This window comes from Pezoporus occidentalis, unplaced genomic scaffold (genome assembly GCF_034315485.1).
Source record: "Pezoporus occidentalis ecotype Australia unplaced genomic scaffold, CSIRO_AGI_Poc_V1 ctg10, whole genome shotgun sequence".
Taxonomy (NCBI): Eukaryota; Metazoa; Chordata; class Aves; order Psittaciformes; family Psittacidae; genus Pezoporus; species Pezoporus occidentalis.
The window spans coordinates 10,669,931-10,696,570 of record NW_026912779.1 but is presented as its reverse complement, the minus strand read 5'-3'; the positions used below and the strand labels follow the sequence as shown (position 1 = coordinate 10,696,570).

General features: G+C 45.2%; 1 protein-coding gene and 1 long non-coding RNA gene across 5 annotated transcripts in view; both read right to left on the bottom strand.

Moving 5' to 3' along the window:
- Positions 1-893: 893 nt before the first annotated feature.
- RAB1A (RAB1A, member RAS oncogene family) lies at positions 894-15,550 on the bottom strand. Of its 2 annotated transcripts, XM_062611754.1 has the most exons (6): positions 15,281-15,547; positions 8,253-8,325; positions 5,982-6,077; positions 4,399-4,494; positions 3,259-3,390; positions 894-2,978 (listed from the first exon to the last, which is right to left on the bottom strand). In XM_062611754.1, exons 1-6 carry the CDS (start codon positions 15,301-15,303, stop codon positions 2,781-2,783), a joined length of 618 nt encoding a protein of 205 aa, XP_062467738.1. In that variant the 5' UTR covers positions 15,304-15,547; the 3' UTR covers positions 894-2,780. The 2 variants fall into 2 exon arrangements, with proteins under 2 accessions (XP_062467738.1, XP_062467745.1); XM_062611761.1 differs by lacking the exon at positions 4,399-4,494 and having other exon boundaries at positions 15,281-15,550.
- A 1,497-nt stretch (positions 15,551-17,047) lies between these two features.
- LOC134159957 (uncharacterized) overlaps positions 17,048-26,640 on the bottom strand; it is a 29,611-nt gene continuing 20,018 nt past the window's right edge. For 2 of the 3 annotated variants that reach the window (XR_009963377.1, XR_009963375.1), the window contains 3 exons: positions 26,248-26,418; positions 19,668-19,747; positions 17,048-17,446 (listed from right to left, as the gene is read on the bottom strand). This is a non-coding gene — a long non-coding RNA (uncharacterized LOC134159957). The remainder of the gene's footprint in view (positions 17,447-19,667; positions 19,748-26,247; positions 26,419-26,640) is intronic. The other variant, XR_009963376.1, reaches the window with a different exon arrangement.

Sequence of the window (26,640 nt, the reverse complement as noted above, 5' to 3'; positions counted from 1 at the left end):
GCCCTTCCCCTCTTGCAGCTAGCATAATTCATCATTGTTCACGTAACAGTCACAAAAAGTCTCCATACCCTTTCTGCAACAGAAAAAGGCATCTCGAGTAGCAGAATGAGAGCAGTAAATGCCCAAAGTGTTACAGCCAACTCTAGAATGTTGGTACTTGGCTTTAATTAACCTTTCAACTCAATGGTGATCAGCATGTTCTGGTGCAGAAGATGTAATTTCCTCCCATTCTTGTGAGCAGAACAACATGAAGTTTCTGCACTGCACAAGCACAAACTGAAGCAGTTACAAATGACAAGTAACTCACTGAGTCTTGTGGGGTCTTTTTGGTACTCTCCCCTCTTGCACGTCCTCAGCTTAGAAAAGGGCAGTGTCTTTTATTGCCAAGGTGCAGGTGACAACTCAAAGCAAGCACCAGGTGAGGCCCTGGTACAGGCTGCCCAGAGAAGCTGTGGCTGCCCCATCCCTGGCAGTGTTCAAGGCCAGGTTGGACGGGGCTTGGAGCATCCTGGTCTAGTGGAAGGTGTCTCTGCCCTTTGGCAGGGGTTGGAACTGGATAAGTTTTAAGGTCCCTTCCAACCCAAACCATTCTGAGTCTAAATTTCAGCAGAAAGGCTCAAGCAAATGGTTACAGCAAGACTGGTCTCACTGGCATTGCCAGCACCAGGTCCCATACTATGGGCACTCAGAGTAATGCTTAAACAGTTTGCATTTGAGCTCACAGGTTAAAAGACAACAGTGCCCTTGTTCCAGGTTTCTAGGTCTGCTCTGCTCTCTTCCACACGCCTCCAGCCCGACCTCTGCCGGCTCTAGCATTTAATAACACCAACCCGGTAACTCAGTAATGACTTAGGGACAAAAAATAACCACCAAACAACTGGTGTAGCCCAAGCTGGTTTTGCAATGCTTTTATTACTGTATATATTAACATTGTTTTGGACAGTATGTAGCAGGCATCTTGACATTTAAGTTCATTTGTGCACTTCTCTGCAGGGAAGATGTTTTACCCTCAACACACCTCCTCCTGGTTCACTCCCTGATCTTGGCAGCACTCACTACTCCTACTGCTCCTGCTCCCAAGGAGGAGCAAGTCACACTGTATAATGAATTATACCAACAAGCACATCTCTAATAGAAAGCACATCACTTTATTGTGAAGGTCTCAAGTGGAAGAGTTCAACTTAACCATGACAATACTTCATGTATTACAATTGCCTGTTGATTTATGCAACTATGTTGAAGAAAGCTGTTAGCCAAAGTCACCCCCCCCCCAAAAAAAAATAATCAGAGGATATTTGCACCAGTTTTAGTTTATACCTCACAACATACCTAGGCTATATTTTTTTTTTTACTATCACAGGGTGTATTTACTACTAGGGGAATGTTACATGGTCTTTCAAACATGAGACTATTTACAGAATAGGCTGAACATTGGAGTTTAGATAAAGCTGAACAATTTTACATGTATAGGAAGTGTTATAGGCTAGCTTTCCTGTGGCTTTTAGCTAGACGTCAGGCACTAATGATTTGATTAGCTCTGTACAAAGAATCACACACTGTCCAAAACCTCCTGGCTGCTGGTTAGTTCCAAATTGTTCCAGATAGCGCCTACTTTGAGCAACAGGCTGGGGTGGGGCCTCCCTGTCCCATTGCATCCTTCTGCTGCCTCTATGCGTAACAGAATAGAAGCTAAGCTGTTGCACTAAGTCAGAAATGGACTGATTAGAAGAGGATGGAATCAACAGTATATAGAAAAGACATAATATACTGGTAGAAAGTTATACCACCTCAAGGTTACACTGAAGTCATTCATGTTAGGGAAACACTGTTCTCTACCCCTGCTATCAAAGCGGACAGGAATTCCCTAAGTAGAGTCCTTGAGAAATAAATTAAGTTCCAAGACCAAGTTAGGGAACTGTTGTACATTCAGAGTGCATTATGCCTCCCTGAACATCGGCTGGGTGCTTCTGGTACAGCAGATGTGCCTTAAGCACCATGACCACTCAGTCTTTTGGGCCACAGTCACTAGTTTCACTTGCAAGGAAGGGCTCTGGTCTACTAGGAGGTCTGAGCGCCATGGCTGCACACAGATACATTTTGTGCACAATGCAAGCCTGATTTCCCCCTTAGCCATACAAATTAAGACAATATTTATCACCATACAGTTTGATATTACTTCCAATAAGTACAATATTTATTAAACATTTTCTTCAGTTTTGTTACATATTGTGCAACAAATTACAATATTCTGCAGCCACAAATTATATGCAGAGTATGAAGAAACTATTAATCAGATAGTGTGATCTCTCCATTTATAATTCTACAAGAAGGAACTAGCAAATCAGATCTTACATATATCTTACTAAATTTTATGCATGGAAAGTGACAGACACTGTTGTGCTGTTTGATACAAAATGGCTAAACTTCATCTTCAGAAGACTAAACCTGACATCTAAACATGCCAATAGAAACATCAAAACAAAAATACATCCTAACCAACCACAGGAAACAGTCTGGTATCAGGAAAAGCAACAAGGATTACACATTTATAAACCAGCACACAAAGGTTTAAAACAGTTCTGAAAATGAAGTTAGCTGTCTTGAGTCAAGGGAATAAAAAAAGTCAGTATTGACCATTTACAATCTCTGACCTTTGTGGAGACGGTAAGAATCTGTTGTAGTGCAGCTACATACAGTACAATTCAGGCAATTTTTTTGTTTTTCACTTGGGTTCAGATTGCAAATTCATTGTTGTGAGACAAAAAGGGGGGAGGAGAGTTTTAGCAGCAACCTCCACTAGACTGCTTGACTGGAGTGCTCTGAATTTTAACATTGGACTTCTCTGCACCACCAGCTGTCGCTCCGGGGCCCATTCGTTTTTTAATCTCAGCAGCCATGGTCATGAAAGACTGTTCTACATTTGTGGCATTCTTTGCACTGGTTTCCAAAAACGGAATTCCAAGAGAATCTGCAAATTCCTGCAAATCAAAAAACAGTGAATAGTGAGCTCACACGCTGCTTAGTACCTCACCTTGTTTCCTGGGGCATCGCTGGGTAAACTGCAAGTTCCAATACCACCACCCCATTCCCAGGCTCCAGCCTGATGAAGACTTGCATTGCATGGGGTCAGTGAGCTGCTGGCATTTATGGTACCTTGACATCTGCATACCAAGACACTTCTTTGCACTAGAACTTACTCAAGTGTGTTACAATCCAGATTAGGTGCTCAACTGAGCAAACACATTAACATCAACATACCTTTGCTGTTGTATAGTCTACTACTTTCTTTGTGGTCAGATCACATTTGTTCCCCACCAACAACTTGTTGACGTTTTCACTGGCATAACGGTCTATCTCCTGCAGCCACTGTTTTACATTATTGAACGACTCCTAGGAGATAAGAGAGCAGTAAGCAAGACCATTAAAAGTAAGAGGAAAGCTCAGCATTATTCAGCAATGACTGGGAAAGAAGATTAAGCAATGTACTTCATTTATCAGTGCAGCTCCCAACCACAAGAGAGCTCCCTAATGCTACAGTACTCCCCCTGATTGCCTCAGTCAACACAGGGTCTGTGCAGCTCCTCAGTCCAAGCCCTACACAATCAGCACTTCTTCCCCTCCTGTACTCCCCCCCATTATTTCTCCTTGCTCCATATCCTGACCATTTAGCTTCTTCCATCTGTGACTCTTCCTCCTCTTCCTGTAGCACAGATAAGACATAGCCCAGCTAAAAGCAGAAGAATCCCAAGCATTTACAAAGCACCAGGTATTAGGTGCAAACCACATTGCTGTAGAGATGGTGGAACAACCTTTGATTCCAGCAATGCAGAACTGCCACGCTGCACCAATATCCAAGTTAACAATTGAACCCAATTGTTCTTTTTCTATCAATTCAGGAAACTCTACACTTCCCAAAAGCCCTTCAGACAGGGCTACTGCATCAGTAATCTTCAGAGATCTTTCACAGAAGACACTGCCTCAGTTATACCCTGCACACATGCTGACAATGTTCTGCTTCAAATGCCAGGTTTTGCTGCAGATCAAAGTTCAAATACCTTAAGAGATGTTTCAACAACTTCCACCAGTAACTCAGACTTCCTGTGACCAAAAGCAGGGTGAGACGTATTCACATTGAACAATTACCCGCCCAGCAAGTTTTAGGTTAAGCCTGAAATAAAATGGCTAGAAAGCCACAGATCCCATTGCTCCTTTTATTTCTGTGTTTAGCCCCAAACCAAAGACTAAAACATACATTTGGCTTCATAAGCTTTTAACACAGCCTGAATAATATGGTCACTGTCTCCTTAGGTAGTGCTCAGTTGTTGAATTCCCAGTCTTACTTATCAGCCTACTGTATTCCACCAGGAGAAACTCTCCAGGGACAGGTTTAGCACTTACCTGATCTGTAACATCATACACAACTATGATGCCATGAGCGCCTCTATAGTAACTGGAAGTGATAGTTCGAAACCTCTCCTGTCCTGCCGTGTCCCACTACAAGGCAAATAACAGGACTGGTTATTGCAATGTACCTGTTCCAGTGTTACATACTGGCTTCAGAAATACAGCTCAGCTGATCAGCTATCCAACTACAAGCACCTCCAAGCCACAGCTACAGGAGCGGCTCTGAAACTGTGTGCATCAAACAGAATTTGAGAAGATCAGGATACTTTAACTGAGAAGAATTACACTTCAGTAGGTACTTTTCTAAAGTGCTCATTTGTTTGCTTTCAGGCAAGTGTAGCCACGAGATCTCACCAAGGAAAACATTAAGCAGTTGTGATCCATGAAGGAGCCATGGTTCAGTAGTCAGAAGAGCAAACATGAACCAGGGCTTGAAAACCTGCTAGGAATAAGGTCAGAGAGATAGGGGTCTCTAACATGGACACTCCCTTCAACTTCCCTTTGTACAGGAGCTGCAGCAAGAGATTGAAAGGCAACATCCTCTTCAGAGGATGAAATGCAACTCAAACCAAGCCTGGTTCCCCTCCAGGGAGAGTTAAGGAGTAACACTGGGTGCTTGACTTCTCCCCCCAACCAGGGCAGAACAGCACTCAGCCAAACACCTCTCTGCCTGAAGCCACATCAAGAATAGGGCTGGCTGCATATAAAAAACAGTCACTCACAGCCAGATGTCAGGAGTGACAGCACTCCTAGTGGGCTGCTCTGGACTCAGGACGCTCACAACAGTCTGGAGGCTCAGACTCAGGTTTCCGGCTGTAAACTCTACTTCTGCTCCACAGTATGGCCTGGAATCCCTGAGTCATTGCCTTCCAGTCCTGACAGCCTCTGCTTGAGCTGGAAGCAGTGGCTGACAAGGATTGTGTGACCTTGCACAGATATTAGATTTCATCACACCAGTCACCCTTTTGGAGTGCTTCACGATTAGAGGAAAGAACTGCCAAGTCCCTTCCCCTGCTTAATTCCAAGTGAAAGGCCAAAAGCATAACTAGAAAACACTGCCCAGTGCTAAAGCAAACGGGCCAGTTACCAGCATCTGTGTCAGTTTTTCTATTCAGGTCAACAAAAAGAGTTTCCAGCACTGGACACTGCAGTCTGCTATTAACAGCTGCTGCAGAATTCTTGGCATCTTGGACAACTGAGTTGTGATACTCCTGCACTTGCACAAATTCTTGCTAAATACTGCAAAACTATCAGTTTTGAGAAGAGAGCACTTCAGCACAGGATTCCACCCTCCAGCTCACAGCCCCTAGTGCCTTTTAAATACTTCAGCTTTTTCTTCTTCCCAGGAAGAAGAGTTTGTAACAGGTCATTTCCTCTTTCAGGCAGTCAGCCTTGGTAAGCATCCTTCTTTAAGGATAGCACATGGAATCCTGTCTTGTAAAAACTGCCTAGCCTCTTGTAGCAGGGAAGATACTGCTTCTATTTTAATGATTAAGGTACAAAGATAACTATTAATAGTTATGTAGTTCTGTGCTTCAACAGATTCAAGTACCCAGGAATTGAGAAATATTACTTACTATCTGAAGCTTGATTGTTTTCCCATCTAGTTCTATAGTTCTGATTTTGAAGTCCACACCAATCGTGCTGATGTAACTTTCTGTGTACGTGTCATCCTAGGAGAAAGAGTGAACAGAAGTCAAGCCAGCTGCATCTCTTCCACGGTCACCTACTTTATTATGCAACAGGCAGGCACCAGGCAGACAAAGGTACTTAATTCCCCAGCAAAACCAGTCTGATCATTCATGGCAAAATCCAGAGGGTAGAAAGTATTTTCAGAGTTTTTGCTTTACACATTCTGCAGTTTCTTAAAAGCACCTCAAACAACAAGAGTTATGTTCCAAAGAGCAGTTAAAAAGCCTCCTCTGGAAATCCTGTAGTGTTAAGGCCTTTTGAACTGTAGTTGAAAAACAGTTTCTGCTCATGTTGGCAGATTGAGGAGCTACTTAGAATAACCATTACAGTTATTAAGGTGCCTCAGACTTTCATTTTCCTTCGATGGTTTTTCATCTGTATTATAGAGCAGCTACCTACAAGTCAGAGGCTTTTCCTCAGTCACACTCCACATCTGAATTTCAGATCCTCTGCTGCCACAGCTGGTTGCTAAGGCAGTTTAGTTACAGCTGAGGTACTTGTATTAAGTCCTCAGCTCTGCAGCCTGTGTAAACACAGGAAGGAAAACACAACCCTGGTTTAGGAGCTTAGATGGACCTGACTGCAGGGTCTGCAGCAGGCCTTAAGACACATAGGAAGTGCTGGATGAGTCTCTGCTACCTTCTAGTGACTGTTAGTTTGCCAGCATGAAGGAAGTTCCTATTCCCAAAGCACCAGCAGGATAGAGCTTCATGTAAAATATACCACAAAAGGCTTTATGCAACCAACAGCTATCACAAAAGCTACATATTTCTTTGGTTGTGAATGGAAGACACATTAGGCAATATATCTGCCTGAGGGAACACATGCAAGTAAGAAACATTAAGCCTTTCGGAATGACATGACATTTATTTCCTTAACATTTCAATACTCAAAAGGGTATGTTTGAAAAGCCTGATGCAATTTAACCTACAGCAAGAACACAGGTAAGTGAATGCTGTAGTAATTCTTTATGTCAGGGTAAAAGTCAAATTTCTAAAGGAAAAAGCTAATTAGTTGAAGAAACACCAGATAAACTAAACCTAAACTTAAGCTGCTGGCTATCCAAAAAGGGAAGCTGGATTATTCACATGATGCCAAAATTAATTCAGAAGTATCTGCAAGAGAAGCAGGCAAGACTGATCTGGGAACACTGCTCAAGCCTTGGTGTCATTTCCAACCCAATGCCTCCAGGTCCATGAGCAGAGCAGGATACATGCTTCTAGTGTTCATACTGGTTTTAGTATCTCCCTGTCCTAATAGAGCACAAACAGCAGCTGGAACAAGTTTACTTTAGGTGATGCTGTTTGTACGCACCAGACCAGTATTTCATATTAACAACATGAAACAGGCTGCCTCCAGAGGTGCCTAAAGCAATTGTTTAAGCTGGGAAACTGCTGCCATCACCTTGTAGTATGAGACTCAAGTTTGTGGACTAATGCTCCACATTCTCCCTTCCTCTCCTCCCATGACAACATAAAGCCACACTTTGGCATAGACAGAGAGTTCACTGGACTCCAGCTTTTTCTACTCAGAGCTGTCCAATCCCTTTTAACTTCTCCTGTTAACAACAAAACTTGAGTTTCTTGCATCAAATTTCAGCCACAGCAGCTCACCAGCTATTTTAACATTTTATTATACATTCATTCACTAAAGGAAGCATAAAGCCTTATTACTCCTAGAGCATTATTTAAATCAGTCCTCCCCCTGGCTAAGCAATTGACAGACCTTTTCAATGAAGACATCAAACTTCATCTGGCTGAAAATATTCAGATCAAGTAGTAACTGATGAAGGTGTTGCCCTGACACACTTGTACTCTTCTTGCCTGAAAGCACACACCCCAGAATTCAAGTATGTTCTTCCATCTTCAATGTTCTACCACTAGTGTAATGATGGAAGTTAGATTAAGATACCTTGTTCTCAGCTAATAGGAAAATGAAAATTAAGCTTAAGGCATATTCATGATACTATTTCTTTCCATATTACTCATACATCAGCTAGAAACAGAAGACAGGAAGGTTCTGCAGTATTTTAATTATTCCTTAGAAAACCAAACCTGACAGACATCAGTCCTTTCAAGAAGTTCTTGTAGCAAAGAGGTGCTTGCTAAGTACCTGGTAGCTTTTTTTATATAGAATTTTCAAGCACGATCACTTACTGCAAACCTAAGTAGAAGGCAAGATTTCCCAACACCGGAGTCTCCAATCAGAAGTAGCTTGAATAAATAGTCACTGCAGAAGGAAAAAAAACACAAGATTAAGTCACTTAATGACAAACACTATTGAGAACCAAGTTCCTTATAGCTAGTATATTATGAAGGGTAAATTAATTTACTACTGGGGAAGGCACCTGTAACTCCAAGCTTCTCTAGCCTAAACTGGCTAGATACTCGCAATTTACTTGGGAAGGGAAAATGCTCTGAACACAGCAGTTTTGCTTCAAACTGTACTTTCCTAGGAAGTTACTCTGCGGCTATTATGTGACCGTCAGCAAGACTAACACAGTCCTGCTTCAGCTCTTTGTGTTCTAGCTAAGATTAAAATCATGCAATTAAGTGCAAGCCTCACTGCTTGGTTGAGTGACTCAAGTAACACACAGATGGTAGTAACAGCCTGCTGCCCACCAGAGCCATTGTCTCTGCATCTTCTTTAAAGTTAAAGGCCTGATTTCACTGCCCAGCTTCACCAATACCACATAGCTGGCCAAAAGCAACCAATTCTTTCCTCAGCTTAAGTTACCCAAATTGAAGTTCCAGCTGAACCCAACAGCACAATATGAAATTTAAACACACAAACTATGAATGCTAAGTTTAGTGGCCTGCCAAAACAAAATGAACATCCACCTCCCACCATAGACTATTAACAGCTGACAGCAACCACATACTCCACTTGCCTTTCAGGAACTAAAATAGAGCTAAAGCCATTGCCAGAGGAGGTTTTGTTCATTCTCCAGAGGATGTCAGATGCGATATTAGGAATTCTCAAGTCACACTGAAAGAGGTGACATTTTATTTGCTTAATACTGAGTTCTCCCAGCACTGAGGGAACAAGCATAGTACCATCAATGCCCAGCCTAGACTTACACTTCAACAAGTAGTGAACACTTCATTGATGGCATACATTAGATTGTGTTAGTCATAAGACTAATGGGGCAGTTTAATAGTAGAGATCAAGTAGCACAGGGAAAGCACCAAGCCACCAATTACACAAGCTATTTTACTTTGCATGTGCTAGACTAAACCAGTCTATGTTTACAACTCTTCAGCCCTACAGTGTCCAGGATTAAGCCCTGTTCTTGTTAAACCACAGGAGTTTAAAACAGACATATTTCCATGCCCTCTTAATCAAACTGAGAAGGTAAAGTATATGCAAATGCCCAAAGTCAACTGTCCCCACCTATTATTCCTCAGCACTGACACTGACTCTGGCTGGCAGGAATCCAGCCAGGAAACTGCATCCATACAGCCAAGCAGATGGTCAACTGCTCTGCTTGTCACTGCTCTGCTCCAGTGCCCAAATAACCATCATCATGGCTGGTCCCTGTCAGCAAGAACAAACAACTGAAACCTCCCTCTGTTTCCACACCACTTCTCTTAAGACTAGAAGCCAGAAACAGCAAATATAGCAACTAAAAAGCTGATCCTTAAAATGCAAGCTCCTCCCACAGTGCAAACCTAAAAGCACTCAAGTTATTAAAAATAAAATCAAAGCCAAAGAATACATAGCAGTGCACAGTCCCAGAACTCACTACTCCACCTGTCATTACTAATACAAGGCAAGATGGTTTTAGTATAGTGACTGTTAACCTAAACTGTTCAGGGGAGGTAAGTTATATTACATCACAATCCACATATCACAGAATCATAGACTCTTAACAGCTTCAAGACAGCTGAAACATTATTACTGGCCAGAAGCATTGTTACTGCTTGTGCTCTTACACTGGTGATAACAGCCAAAATACACTTTTCTTGAAGCTTGGGCCTGCCCAGAAGGGGACACCAAAATCCCTCCTCACAACACGGAGTACAGAGCACTGCCTCCCTGTGTGCTTTAGAAGGAGAGTTTTGTGTTTCCTGTGGCTCCACTTGCGCACACCACAGCCACTCTGACCAGCCAGTGCTTGGGGATGCACTTGTGCTTCATCACAAGCAAAAAACATGTTTTAAGCCTAAGCATCACAAAAATAAAATAAATGGTTTAAGCCTCAACATCACTGAAGTAGGACTGTACTGACCAGTGTTACAGTCAGACAACAGAGCTACCCAGCTCTGTTGTCTCTCATCCACCAACTCCCATCAAGAACAGAAGGAAAGGAATACCCAATAGCAACTGCAGCAAGACACATTTAATACTTCTTACCCCACTAATAATTTAGCTCAAGAGTAGCAGAGAAACCTGGGTCTCCAGGTTACACAGACTAAGTTACAACAGCTCTGAGACCTGGTCCACTTAAACCTATGCCTTCTTCCCCATGATTAGGCATAAACTGAAGCCACAATTGCCTAAGCCTTCAAACAGCTCCTTCCTACCTCAGCAGGAAGCTTTGGTCCTTCAGTTCTCTGCAAAACCAGAATTTTCAGTAGGCCTGAAGTTAAATTATTACTTACAGCAAGCACTAATGCACTTGAAAGTATTAGAGCTTGTAGCATGTTATAATCCCCTTAAGAATGGTAGCACATGAATATTATCACTGTGTTGTCTTCACTAAAATTAGTGGAGAAAAAAAAAACCCTTCCTAGTGTAGCAAAGTAAAGCTTCAGCAATGAGTCTGAAAGAGTTACTTATGAGCCTCCCCTTGCTTCCAAGCCCCCAAGATCAAGTAGCTTGTCTTCCCCTGTTACTCTTAGCACTTAGAGCAGCTCTGAACCGGATCTACCCTGCCATTAAATCTTTTACTGTTCAGAAGCAAACAATAATGGTTTATACACAGCACTATTGTTGAGTTAACACATCAAAAACCCAGAAGCTTTATACTGGGTTTGACATCTTTGTTATGAAGACTTTCCCTCACTTTTGCCTTCAGTACTTCCTGAAGCAAGTGACAACCCCGGGCTCACATGGTGACTTAAGCCACCAAAGCCAGGGCCAGCACCCATCAGGCTGCAGCATGGCTGGATATGGCCTTTACCAAGTGAGCTCTGTCCCCAGCCACAGAAACGGGTGATGTGTCACAAAAATCGAGTTTTGCCAGGTAAGCAAGACTGACACTTAGACCTGCATCAATCCAGAGGTAATTTAAGAACCTATTTAGGTTTTAAAGAGATTAAAATCATTCCATATCCCAGTGATACAGTGCTTTCCTTTCTAGATACAGCTGCTCCAAAACCTTTTAAAATACAGCAGGTGCCTTGAGAGCAGCCTTGAGAACCAAATCAGCAGCTTGTTACACATGGTGTGCTGCTAGAGGCAGCTCTCAGGGTACAGCAACATTTTAGATCAAATAAAAATGAAAATAAGCTCAAAAAATGTGCAGAGATCTATTTCTAGACTGAAGTACACTGAGAGAACATTTGTGTTAACAGGTTCAACTGTAGCAATGTGGCCAACAAACCCTGCAGGTTAATTCTGGTATTTGCTCCTGAAGAGCCACACCACCAATCCTGAAGTCACTGAATTTCACTCTTTAAACTCAAAAGCTTAACGCACAGGCTCTTCTAGTTTAGGGTGGCTTCACAAAGCAGCATAATCTTCTCCACAATACCTGGAGGTAGTGTGAATTCAGATTTATCATTCAGCTATTTCTCACCATTTATATAAGCAAGTCATACCTCACTCCTGTAAGACAGCACACTGGAAGAACATGTGCAGCCTGGCAGGTAGGTTTGTACTGTCAGTAAGAGTAAGGCTTTCAAATCCTTCCCATCAGGAAGAGGATATGGCAACTTCCTCTTGCTGAAGAGATAAATGATACATATGTGTTAATTGCCTTTTGCAAAAAAGGCACCTCCAAAGCAGCCCTGTCAAATTCTCAAGCCGTGAAGCAGCATCTTCCTGCTACAAGCATTTCCCATACAGCAGTCAGCAAGTTCAGCAGAACACCAGGAAGTCAAATTCAGGACAGACCTGGGAACACCTGTGTAGAACAAGGGACCTCTGGGCCTCTGATACTGCCTTTTGTACAGCTAGATGTGGGGATTTTTTAAATGCCAGGGAGGTTTAATGCCAAAGCAGACAAGACTAGGTGGTTATCCATAATCAACAAAGAATTGCTGGAAACTGCTTTAATCATTATGTCAGCTGCACACTAACTGTGAACAGGTCCTTGCAGCAGCCTCAAATCCCCAGTCTTTGTTCTACCACCCAAGAAAATTTGAAGCACAGCTGGCTGATTACACACTGCTCATGTAAGTAAACAAAATCCAGAAGACAAAGCCACTCTGCATCGCAGATTGCTGTTTGGAAAGGTGAGAACACAAACAATTTCAGATGATTCCAGCACCCCAGAAGCTGTCACTCAATTCTTGTCTACTGAACATCATCACAGAAGACATCCCCCCCCACCCCTCCCACTATTCACTAACCCTTCTGAAGGACGCAAACCACCCAAATTTACTCTTAAAAACACTTCATCTCCTCATATCTCCTTGAAGGAGGTATCCAGAATGACATCCAGACACTATAGAACAATGATCAAGACTAACTGCTGATACCACTTGGCTGTTAGCTAGTGCACCCACCAGTGTGTTTATGCTAGTCCGCCTACTATATGCAAGTTGCATAAGGGGTAGGAAATGCCGAACCTGACATGACCTAGTCACCACAGAGTCAATATTGACACTTCCCTCATTTAAACACCATAAGGGGGGAGGAAGGCAGAAGGAATACATCCCAGTGCCAGGTGGGCAGGTGTTCCCAGATTTTAGCTTCCAAACACTAGCACTAATATCTCATTCATCCCTCTTCAGCTCCTTCACTTGAAGGAAAGTGCATTAACTACTTCACTAAGCTGCCCCACAGCTCTGGAAGTTAAGGAAGCTCTAAGAACACATACCCATCCCTGCAAACCCTTGCATCAACAGCTGCTAATCCTGTAACTTCAGTATGAAAACTGAAAGAGGCAGGTCTTTCACTTTGAACCAACTCTCCCACTGGCCTCTGACAGAGTTCTGGTATGTCCAGGAGAGAGGATTTGGGGCTATAGCCTGATCTGAAGTTGCGATAAGGAAGTGAGAACATGTTACATTATAGACAAGGAACTTTTAAAGGGACAAATGGTCATCTGTATCTGTATCTGTTACAGGTAACAGAAGGAATAGTGTTGTAATCCCGTAAGTCTTATTCCTGCTTTAAAACTGACCCAAGTACACATATTACAGTGACAGATAATTTCTGTTCATCTCACCACACCCTTCCCATTCTCCTATCCTCATCCTGCAGACACAATCCTGTCAGGAAGTACCAATTTAATACTACAAATTAATCTTAAAATACAGCTTTTCCTCCATTTCAAGGACTCAGCCCTCACCACTAGGAACAAGCACTCTTCAAAGGCTGAACCTCCCTCAAAATGTTTTCCCTATCTTCATAACATCCAGTATCTCACTTCAGGGAACTCCTCTCTGCATCAGTCTAGAAAGCAAAGAGGCTTTACCAAGGGTAAAAATACCTATGAAAAAAGCCCTCTTCAACCCATTTCTGTACACTGTTAGGGGTCCAACACTTTGCTGGCAGTTTTTCACTACAAAGCCCACCAGTCTGCAAGATAAACTTTAACTCTGACTATCATTACAACCACAGAGGTACCAACTATTTGCTGGTCTTTCACCCACTGACTACCTCCAGTGACCGTTTTGGTGTTTTCCAGAGCCACAGGAGGAAGGCTGTTATGTCATCTTGCCAAGATGTAACCTGAGTTCCTGGCTGTACCTCCTAACTATCCCCAACAATCTCACGCTACCAAATGACTGCTTGGCCTTCTACTCCTGCTTGCTCTTCAGGTGATTTTAACAGGCCCAGAGTGCTTGCAACCACACTACCATAAGCATTGAGTACAAAAGCCGTAGCCACACAAGTCAGTAGCCTCAACTGTGTGGCAAAGCATGGTTTGAGGACCAAAGTTGTGAAAGCACCATCCATGATGAGAGGTAACGGGTATCTAGAGCTGTAATGTCATATACCACACGTGCATTTGAATACCATAACCACTTCAGTTACATTAGAGGGCACAGCAGCTTCACCATCCCAAAGTGGAGCGCCAGCAAAGCCAGCATCTGAAATACTAAAACCACCCTTCAACCATAAAGTGTTGAGAGCACAGCAGTTTTAAAAGTGCTTTTTAAACTAATCCCAACTCCCTCCCCTTATTCACTCAAAAAAGCTGTGAGCAAAACAAGGTTTATGGCCCCTGACATCCTGGTGGGCAAGTCCCTGCTCTTCTAGTTGACAGCATACAGACACCTATTGACCAGGGAGCTCAGGCATCCCTACTCCCGAGCAGGCCAATTACAGAGAAAGGCCATAAACGCAATGCGAGGTACAACAAACCTCGAAAAAAGCCTGTGTCGTTACCAGGTTTTCTAGGCAAGCTCTATTTCAGGCCAAGACAACCCCAAGAGCGTTTCATTATCAACTCCCAGCGTTGCAAAATCTACATAGGCAAGAAGTGTTTTGCAAGAGCCATGTGACACACACATGACTTGCAGCTAAAGTGAAGGGTGGACCTCTGACTACTAAGCTGCCAGCAGCAAACCGGCCAGGAAGATCGGCTTTCACAAAGCGCTGGTTTCCCCCCGTCACTTGTTGGAGCTTGGGCCCCGATGCGCAGTATCGAGACCCGGGAAAATCGCCGTCCGCTGCTCCCGTACTTACTGCGCTCCAGCGGAGGGAGGCGGGATGCCGGAATCACCGGCCCCACCGCGCCGATTTATGGCGGGGGCATCATTAACTTTTCATAGCCCGCCGTGCGGATATCCCACCCCCTCCCGCCCCGCCAGCGCCCGTAACCCAACCCCCGGGGACGGCTCCCGCAGGCCTAGCGCCTCCACGGCCCCCGCAGCACCACTCCCCCAGTGGCCAGGGGCCTTCAGACCCGAAGGCTCGGTCCTTCCGCCCCGTTCCTTCCCCACCCCCCCCCACGCCCTGCGCCAGGCCCGGCGGCCGCCTCCTTCCCCCCCCGCCCCGCTGCCCGCCGATCGCGCTCCCCCCCGGGCACGGAGCCGCGGCGAGGCCCTGCCCGGCCCGCACTCACTATTCGGGATTCATGCTGGACATGTCCGTGGGGCCCGCGGCCCGAGGGACGGCGAGCACGCTGTGAGGGGGGACGGTCGCGGCCTGGCACCTGCCGCCGCCGAGGCGGGCGCTCCGCGGATGCAGACGTCCAACAGCTGCCGCCTTCTCCCGGCGCTCGGCTCGGCCTGCCCCTCCGCCGGCGCCCTGCCCGCTCCGCGGCCTCCGCGCTCGCTCCTCAGCCCAAAATGGCCGCCCGAGCCCAACCAGGAAACGGGGCGGCCTCTCGCCGAGCAGCGCTTACATGGCCGGGGGGCGGCCGCGGGGCACGCCGGGAAACCGAGTCCCCCTGCGGCGGGCGCTGCCGCTCGGCGGCGCTGCTCGGACTCGCTTTCCCGGCGTGCTTAGCGGCGGCGGCGGCGCATGCGCTCGGGCACGCCTTTCTTCCCTGGGCCCCGGCGGCTGGCAGCGGCGGCTGGCTCTGCGGATTGGCTGGGGAGGAGCCGGCTCGCGGTGACGTCAGCGGGAAGACGTGGCAGCTCGGACGAGTCACCGCGCGGGCAGGAGGGGGGCGTGGCCTCGGCGGGCGGGGCGGGGCGTGGCGTGGCGCGAGCTGCCGCGCCCAAGCCTCCCCCCCATGCCCGTTACCCCCTCCCCATCGCGGGGCGGGTGCCCGGGGCGGCCGCTGGAGCTGCCGGTGCCGCTGGGTTCCGGCTCCTCCGCCCGGGCCCGATGCGGTCCGATGCGCACGCAGCGATCGGGTGTTAAAGCGCTTCACAAAGGCCCGGGGTAGGGCGGGTTCCATGTGGGGCGCGGTGAGGGCCCGGCAGGGTTCGTCTCTGAAGGGGGAACCTTCGGCTGCAGCACAACCCGGGTGCTTGTTTCACCGCTCACCTTCGTGTCGGTGAGGGGTGAAACCCCTCCGTTTTTAGGAGGGGTTCAAATCAAACAGGGGCAGGTTGACATCTGTGGTGAACCGGGCACCTGCAGGAGCTCAGACCTCCACATGCATTAATAAGTAACAATCCCTTTATTTCGCGTTCCTCTTCTCAGAAGCATTTTACAAGCATTAATTAGTTACCTTCTGTAACATTCTTTGGGCATGGTAAATGCTGCTAGGCTCGTTTTACTGCTAGGAAGTGCATGGAGAGATTGTCACACACCTGGGATCTCAGAGCAAACAGCTTGTTAAAGCTGGAAGAATTCAGAATATAGGAGATAGTTTTCACTTAAATCCTTGCTGAATATCAAGTTGTGTCGCTGACATTTTATGTTCTCGGGTTTATTCCTAACAAAGTCCCAGCCTTTCCAACACCACTGGGAAGAGCACATTGCTGCAGCGCTGGGCATCATTGCAACTCAACACAGGGCACTGCTAAAAGCTTATGAGTCTTAACAGCTCCTTGTAATCAGCTCGGGAATTTAAATCCCCACTAAATACATATTATCTGATGTTATTTCATTACAAAGGGCATAGTATAATACATTGACCGAAGTTTATCTGCCATCCAGCTCAAAGGACAGGAGGAACAATCCGCAAGTGGATTGCGAGATCACTGAAGTGTGTGCAGGGCTCTGTTTCTGCAAGCTGGGCGGTGTCACTCCCGCCATCCAGGTGTGCCTTCCATCAAGCTGCAGGTCACTAGCGGTGTAAGTACACCCAGGGACTACTGAAATAACCAAACTCGACAGCAACAGAGCAGAGCTGAATCCCCAGAGGAACTGAAATTGCAGTCTTGTCTGATGTTTTCCCCCCACAAAGATCATGAAATGCCACTCACACTCCACACATCTTCATGGGTTTAATATAGTTATGTTCAGTGCCTTAAAAAGTAATAAACTGTGCCAGCTATAACTGAAAATATAGAGCACTGGTTAAAAAAGGGTTTGTGTTTCCTTTGCTTTCTTGCATTGCTTGTTCTGTAACATAATCTCCAGATGAATCCACCATATAAATTACTGTACATACTGCTGCCGTGGTGGCCATCGCTGAAGATCCTACTTCCCTTTCCCCATTACGTAGTGTGTTTGTGAAACACCACCCATTCTGTTTGATGTTTGCCATCAGAAAGCCAATGAATCCTTTGAAACTCTCTTTCCTCTCTCTTGAGACAGTCTGTGGAAGGTGTCCAGATGTGCAGGAATATCCCAGATGAGAAACGTCACTCAGCAGACAGCACGTCATTCTCTGCCAAATACAAAACTTGCTTTATGAAGGGATATTTGTAACAGTTGTGCTTTTACTCCTCTCTTCCCCAGTGAAACAAAAAGCTCCAACCACCTCAATTCCTTATTCTGTTGTGAGGAATAATGCTTACAGGCCAGAGTAAACAGGGCTCTGCCACATACGGTGCTACATAAATGTATCCAGCACAGTCAGAGCAGACACAGGGACAAACCAACTCCAGCTCTAGCTAACTATGAAAACCACAAATTAGATTTACTTCTGAAGTAGGGCACGGGTTAATAAGACTGTGGGATGCTGTTTCATCTCACAGAAATAATAGCTTCCGTGTCTGAAAAGAGCATATTTAATCTGTGTGACTGCACCAGCAGCATGGCAGGTGTAGCAACCCATGGATGCAGGCTGTGTGTAAAGGCTATGTAAAAAGCGGGTTTAATTCAGCTCTGCAGGGTGGGCTTCCTGTTGGCCATGTTGCAGGTTGAGGTTGTCTGCTGCACCGATGTTATCTGCAGCTGAGTGCCTGCACATGGACCCGTTTAACTGGATGAACAGGCTCAGGACCCCTGCCTGTTTTCTAGCTGGAGTGATGATTTACAATCCATGGATCACGTTCTGTCCTGTTCCTCCTCCTTCCTTAAGTGGGTTTGCACAGCTTGTCTTGAACATCATGAACCACTGGATGGTCAGAGAGGCCTCGCTTGTCTCTTGCTAATAGGAGTGTAATGCAAGGAGCAATATCAGATGCCAGTTAAGGAAACATTATTCATATACCTTCAGGGCTGAATTCTGCCTGTGCCAACAGAGGCTGATTTTATCCTCTTAGTGGAAATCAGATGCAGAATTTCCTTTGGCTTGGGCTGTAGTGCTCTACCAGAGCAGCCCAGGAAAAGCCGTGAGCAGAGATTACCTTGAACTGCAATCACCTTCCCCAGTCCTGTGCACCCCAACCTGCTAACTCGTGTTCTTGAGGTTGAACTCTGCTGGGTCCTGCTTCCACTCAGGTGACCCTGCTCCCTTCCCTCTCCTCCCTAAGCCACAAAAGGTGTGTGACAGAGGAGGCTCTGAGCAATGAGGAGACAGGAGGACACAGGATAGAAGCGAGGTGCAGTGGCTGCAGGGAGGTATAAGAGGGGAGAGGGAGGAGGAAAACCAGCATGAATGATGGAGGAGGAATGTTACAGCTGCATGAGCTCACGTTGTGCATGCAGTATGAAGCCTGAACACCTGCTGTGGGGCTGTCAGTGTGACCGTGAGGGAGCTGACCATGTGGATTGCAGCCTGCAGAAAGCAGTGAGGTGGGTAGGGTTCATTCTACGATCCTCTTCTGCCCCTGTTTCATGTGAAATGGTCAGTATTTTTTAGCCATGTAACCACACCACCCTGTCACAGGGCACAGGAAGGTTTCAGGTCTGCTCTCTACCACTCTACCGCTGTTTTTACCTTGAAAATGTTTTTCTTTCCCCTGTGTAACAGATCTTGAACCAAAAGTAGGGGGAATCAGGCTTCTGACCCAGTACTGCCTTCCCATAAAGCTGTCATGTTAGCACAGCAATGTTCAGATACCATTTGTCCCCTGCCAGTGTCCTTTTCCCTAAACTATGTATAAAACTAGAAAAAATAAAGAATTTAGGTATTTATTTCCCTTCTGCTTTCCTTTGCTCTTCCCTTCCCCTCCCCCTTCTCAGAGTCTGATCCGTGTTGTGGGAAGCTCGAAGGCTAAGAGATGCACTACAGCCACACGGAGAAGGTCAGGCACCAGGAATGCACACTACAGCTGACTGGTTTGCTACCAGGAGTGCTGGGGAACAAACACTGATTTTAGCTTATCAGTAGCAGCAGGTCTCTCTCGTACTGCTCGCAGTCCTCCCATGTATTTAATCTCTCTGCAGGACTTGTCAGCTACCAGTGTTTTTTCTGACAAGATAACCATGCCATTTGTGCTATGGTTAGCACACCTAAAATGGTGTTAGCAAATTCTTATTAATTCTTGATTTAAGAAGTAAAGGACAAGGAAGGAATAAGTTGCCAATGGACCTGTGGTACCACTGGGAGGCACAGAACAAACACCAATACACCATCCCCAGGTGTAATCTGAGGTCAGAAAAACAGGTATAGAGAGGGAAATGGTGTTAATGGTATTTTGTACCTGTTTAAGAGAGCTGGTCCGCTATTATATATTGCTTCTTACACCTGGGAGGTAACCACATGGTGCAGTGGTACTTACTGGTCTGCAAGTCACCAGGAAACAGCTGATGTCCAGCTCTACCTCTGAGTTCTGCCTCACACAGCCTGTGCTTTCGAATCCTGCAGTGAGGGGAATGAAGCCAGAGGTTTCACGTTGGTTACAATCACAGGCAGAAGCCAAGCAGATATAGTCAGGGTGAAGTGTCAAGAGCATGTGGTGAATGTGAAGGGATAGCAGTACTCAGGGAGAAGACATCCAATTCTGGTGAGCTAAATCTCTTTTAGGAAACTCCTAGAAGGACATCTGGTACCTTGTTCTGGCTCCTTTCTTCAGAATCCAGGCCCAGTTGTGAGCACATGGGAGTTTCGAGGCAACCGTCACCCAAATTTGAAGCAGAAAATTATTTCAGCAGGACATAAAACTCTGCAATTGGTGACAAGTGGAGTTCCTCAGGGGTCAGTACTGGGACCAGTGCTGTTTTAACATCTTTGTTGGTGACATGGAAAGCAGGACTGAGTGCACCCACAGCAAGTTTGCGATGAAACCAAGCTGTGAGGTGCAGTTGACGCCCTGGAGGGAAGGGATGCCATCCAGAGGGACCTGGACAGGCTGGAGAGGTGGGCCAGTGCAAACCTCATGGAGTTCAACAAGGCCAAGTGCAAGGTCCTGCACCTGGGTCAGGGCAATACCAAGCACAAATACAGGCTGGGCAGAGAAGGGATTGAGAGCAGCTCTGAGAAGAAGGACTTGGGGGTGTTGGTTAGTGAGAAGCTCAGCATGACCCAGCAGTGTGTGCCTGCAGCCCAGAAAACAACTGTGACCAGCAGGTTAAGAGAGGGGATTCTCCCCCTCTACTCCACTCTCATGAGACCCCACCTGGGGTACTGCCTCCAGCTCTGAGGCCCTTGGCACAAGAGGGATCTGGACCTGTTGGAGTGAGTCCAGAGGAGGCCAAAAAGATATCAGAGGGCTGGAGCACCTCTTCCATGAAGACAGGCTGAAAGAGTTGGTGTGGGTTGCCTGGAGAAGAGAAGGCTCTGGGGAGACCTTTTAGCAGCCTTCCAGTACCTAAAGCGGCCTACAGGAATGCTGGAGAGGGATTTTTTACAAGTGCGTATTGTGACAGGACAAGAGGAAATGGCCGTAAACTGAAAAGGGGGAAATTTAGATTAGATATTAGGAAGAAATTCTTCACTATGAGGGTGGTCTGGTGGAAGGTGCTCCTGCCCGTGGCAGGGGGTTGGAACTAGAGGAGCTTTAAGGTCCCTTCCAACCCAAACCATTCCATGATTTTATGATTCTATGATAAGCTGGCTACCTATTAACTTTAATATCTGTCTTTACTTTTTACTTCACATGCTTGCCATGGTTCAGATCTTGATTTGCCAACCTTTTGCAAAACCGACAGTACCACATTTTGTATTGCATGGAGGAAGCACAGGGGTTTGGTAGTTGGGCTTTTGTTACACAAGCCTAGTGGGAGCAGTGTAACATTGCAAGCTTAGGACAGTAACTGAACACATTTGCTAAAATCATACTAAAAAATAAGGTTGTAAGAGACACCAAGAGACGATCTTGTCAGTTCCTCTACTTTAGTTGCATCTATTTCAACGTCCAGAAATGCCAATTCCACTGTTCCCACAGGACATTTATGACAGCACCCACAAGAAAGGTAAAAAAAGCTCGGTGGTAAAATGATTCCAAGGATAAATTAAGCAGCTTAGGCTTTTACTTAAGGTTGCTGTTGAATTTAGTACACTTTACTTCATCTGTTATATCCTGGGCATCTTTTAAAGCACAATCTTCAGTGCTACAAGAGATAAAGAAGACAGAGCTCAAGCTGAGCTTCTGTGGCTCTGTGCCAGCAGAGAATCTGGCCTGATTGTTGTTTATAGAATGGCAGATCAGGCTCTGGACCACAACTGTGCAATAGGAGGTTGGGCTCTGAGGTTGCCGTCTCCTGAGCATCTGATATCCTGCTTGCAGGACTTGTTTCCTTCTAGTAAATGAAACTTCTCTAATGAATGCAGACCTTGGTTGACTGCCACATAGACATTGGGGCAGAATACTACTAGAATGCACACTTGAAAACATCAGGAAGTAAGAACACAGGGTCTTGTGGGGATCATAGTACTCTCCACACATACTGCCAAGGGCTATCTTCTACCTCTGACTCATGCATTTTGCAATGCAGCAGAGATAGCAGGGTAGTGCACCATGGAATTTGGTCGCTCTGCTCTTTGCCTAGGTATCTATTTGCTTAAGAGTTTGATTCATCATACCAGTTATCATGTAAACACTCTGGCATGTATCTAGTTGTGCTGGCATCTCCCTGCTTGGCACAGGATGTTGTTTAACGCTGGCAGCTGACTTAATACTGAAGGTTGTTTCATTGGGTTTTGCAGGTAATTTTGATGCCAGAGTTCTGGAAGGGAGTTTTACCCTGTTAAGCTGAAAAGCTTGTATTTTCATATATATATATGTCTTTATGGCATCCAAAAGTGGCAAAAGGATACAATTCTAATGAAAAGCAGCAAATCAAATCCTCAGTGGCAGTACCTTCTTTCATCTTTCCTTCTACTATCTCAGCTCTTCTCTTCCATACCAGCTTTTGTGCCATTATTCTGTCTTCTAACCTCTTCCTTTTTCAAAATCTTTCTTCCCAGTTTTCCTTTGTTCCCAATCCTCCTCTGTTTGCTCATTATTTTTGCACACCTGCCTTGCACAGCATCTTCCATACTTCATATGTTGCACACTGACTTGGGGCCTGCAACATGTTATTCAGCAACAAAACGCTCCCCCTGTTTCATGGCCTGGCACTGATGTTGTTGTTTTACATTCCATGACCTACATTTTTAATTTTTCACTGTTCTTTGTGCTTTTTCCTCTTTCTTGCCCCTTGGCATTTTGTTCTTTCCCTTGTAAGCTCCATCTCAGTTGGTCTGGAGCATTCTGGTGCAGGCTTGTGGAACTGCTTGCATGTGCCTGTACAGTTTAGCTGTATCACAGAAGAGAGAGTCTCAGACATATACAATGAAATTTGCATCTGCAGTTGTGTGTTAGACTGTCTTCTGGAATCATCTATTTTCACAATGGCTATAAATGCTGGGAGAAAGAAGGAGCCATCTCCCACACTACCCAGGCACAAGTGCAGATCTTCATGAGGAAAGGAAGTGCAGATCTTCATGAGGAAAAGCCCCAGAGGCACTTTGCTCTCCCTACACAGGATTAATCTGAAGCCCTGGCAAGGCAATGGCTGGACGCACAGTTTGAGAAATACTGTTACAGCTCAAAGATGCAGCACTAACTAGACCCCCAAAACACAGCACATACTGAGCTGTTCAGTGCTTGAGCTTCCACAGCCTTCTAAGCTCAAAGGTTTTTCTGACAGCTCTCAAAAGGCTTTCTTACAACTCTGTGTTTTTCTTATCTGTACTGTCTTTTCAGTTTCATGCTATATTTCATGCTTAAAAATGGCAACAAAACCACTTGGTCTACCCAAAGCTCTAAATGAAACTTCTATTTGGTGCTGTATCTTTCTGTAAGCAGGTGCATTTCAACTGAAGAGTTTTACTTTGTTAAGTATTAGGGGACTTGGGGAGATTTGAAAACAAGCTTATGTAATTGGTTTATCCTATCAGTAATGTTGATAACTGCATACCTTCCTTGGCTGCCAGACTAAACTCTGAGTAGTCATTCACTGAATTAAATTAACAACCAACAGCAAACCAGATGGGACTCATCTTTTGTTATTGTTATTCGGCATGAATCCTTAAATGCAACAAGAGCTCAAGGGAAAAAAGCCCAGGCGTTGGATCTGGATGTTAAGAGGGTCAAATGCCTTCATCTTCATCCTAGCACAGGATAAAGAGAACTGAGGCTAGCTTACAGACCTGTCATTGATAACTGTTATTTAAAATCCTTCAGATGTCAGTTCAGGATTAGGTACCATCACAGTGGCTTAGCAACTTCATTTGCTGGGTCCTTAAGGAGCTGGCAAATGAAGGTGCTAAGCCACTGTCCATCAGATTTGAAAAATCATGGCAGGTGAAGTTCCTGATGACTGGAAAAAGGGAAATATAACCCCCATATTCAAGAAGGGGAAAATGGATGACCCAGGGAACTACAGAGCAGTCAGTCTCACCTCTGTGCCTGGCAAAATCTGGGAGCAGATTCTCCTGGAAGGCATTCCAAGGCACATGAAAAACAACAAGGTGCTTGGTGACAGCCAGCATGGCTTCACTAAGGGGAAATCCTGCCTGACCAATTTGGTGGCCTTCTATGATGGGGCTACAGAACTGATGGACAGGGGTAGAGCAGTTGATGTCATCTACCTGGACTTGTTCAAAGCGTTTGACACTGTCCCACACGACATCCGTGTCTCTAAATTGGAGAGACATCAATTTGATGGATGGACCACTCGGTGGATAAAGAACTGGCTGGATGGCCGCACACAAAGAGTTGTGGTCAATGGCTCAGTGTCTGGCTGGAGACCAGTAATGAGTGGTGTCCCTCAGGGATCGGTGTTGGGACCGGTCTTGTTTAACATCTTCGTCGCTGAATGGACAGTGGGATTGAGTGCGCCCTCAGCAAGTTTGCTGATGACACCAAGCTGTGTGGTTCAGTTAATACGCTGTAGGGAAGGAATGCCATCCAGAGGGACCTTGACACGCTTGTGAGGTGGGCTGATGCCAACCTCATGGAGTTTAACCATGCCAAGTGCAAGGTCCTACACCTGAGTTGGAGCAATCCCAGGCACAGCTACAGGTTGGGCAGAGAAGAGATTCAGAGCAGCCCTGCGGAGAAGGACTTGGGGGTGTTGGTTGATGAGAAAATGAACATGAGCCGGCTTCAGTGTGCGCTTGCAGCCCAGAAAGCCAACCGTATCCTGGGCTGCATCAAAAGGAGCGTGACCAGCAGGTCGAAGGAGGTGATCCTGCCCCTTTACTCTGCTCTTGTGAGACCTCACCTGGAGTATTGTGTGCAGTTCTGGTGTCCTCAACATAAAAAGGACATGGAACTGTTGGAACAAGTCCAGAGGAGGCCACGAGGATGATCAGGGGACTGGAGCACCTCCCGTATGAAGACAGGCTGAGAAAGTTGGAGCTGTTCAGCCTGGAGAAGGCTGCATGGAGACCTCATAGCAACCTTGCAGTATCTGAAGGGGGCCTATAGGGATGCTGGGGAGGGACTCTTCATTAGGGACTGTAGTGACAGGACAAGGGGTAATGGGTTCAAACTTAAACAGGGGAAGTTTAGATTGGATATAAGGAAGAAGTTCTTTACTGTTAGGGTGGCGAGGCACTGGAATAGGTTGCCAAGGGAAGTTGTGAATGCTCCATCCCTGGCAGTGTTCAAGACCAGGTTGGACAGAGCCTTGGGTGAGATGGTTTAGTGTGAGGTGTGAGGAACTAGCTGATCTTAAGGTCCTTTCCAACCCCAACTATTCTGTGATTCTATTCTATGATTCTATTCTATGATTCTATTCTATGATTCTATGATCATTCCTATTATTTCAGACAGGAGCTCATAATTTGTGTCATTTGTACCATTTGCATTATTTGTATCATAGAAGCGTATACCACTACAATCCTATGAGGAGGATGGTACAATCAGTTTAATAATGTCTTTGAAAAACCAAAGAACTGTCTTTGAACTGTGAAATACTGTGATTTTTGGTAGCAGATTTTGAAAAAAAAATATAAAGGTTTAATTCTGCTTCAAACATTAATCAGTGAATTCAAGTGGTAAAACTCTGCATAGTAGTAAAGCCAATATGAGAAGCAAGCACTCAATGGGTTCTTTAGTCTGCAAGTGGTAAGGAACCTAGCTCCTGCTTTACTGGAACAGGTACACCTGTAGGCTTCAACAAATAGGCAGTACATCCTATTTTGCACCACTTACCACTTGCAAAAATTTGAAGACACACCTGTGAGTGGAAATGAGAACAGACATGAACCCCTTATCTGCATTGTACAAAGGGAAAATTAGGAAATTGTACTCAGGATTCATGCAAAGTGTGGAAAATTTTCCATGCAATTCAACATTTTTATGACCGGGTGAATTTGTTTCCCTTCTCTCACTCTCTTGCTCTCTTCTTCTTCCCCCTCTTTTCTTTTTTGCTGTTTTAATACTTTATTTTCAGATTGTACTGTCTACACTATCCTGGTACAGCCTATTTAGACACACAGCCTAAATAAAGCCAGAAACTCTTAAATTCCATAGAGGTGTTTCATTTTCAAGCTAAGAGGCAGCAGCATTTAATTAGTAGCTCGCTAATCCTGCTATCATTATTCACTGGAATCACTCAGCACAGTGGAAGGGTGCTAAATTGATTCTAAATGACACTGTGTGATGACTAACCTAACAAACAAACAAACATGAAAGCAAAGGTGTTAAGTTACCGGGCACTGCTGAAAAGTGGTAGAAAAGCAGGATTCAAGACTAAAATATGCACAGTGGAAACTGGTTTTTCTCTTTTTGTTTTTGTTCATAAGGCATATAATGTGAAGTTTGAAATTCTGTATTTAGGTGCTTAGCTTAATTTAATTTAGATTTAGACTGAGCTGCAGGTATACCAAAATATATCAGGTATACCCAGACCTCAAAGGCTGCTTACCACTGTGGGTGAGGGATAACCAGTCTGGCTGATTAGTCACCTATGGACTTTCTTGTAAGATGCACCCTTCCATAGCTGGGAGGGTTGTTGCACTAATCCATCAATGCAATTCTTTTCCTGAGCCCAACCACAGTGTGGAGCTGGCACTGATGAAGCAGCTCTGGTTTCTCCCTAAAAGCAAACAAAAGGTGAGATAAATCATATAATTTATATATATAATAGATATAAAAGGTAGATCATTCCAGGAGCTATAGATTTGCCATTGAGAAATTAAAAAACTATTTACATTCCACTGGCTATCATGGTGAAAAATAATTACAATGAATGCTACTCAAGCCAGGGTACTGAAATTATTTGCTCCTTTTATCTCAAGAAAAAAAAGTGCTATTTAAA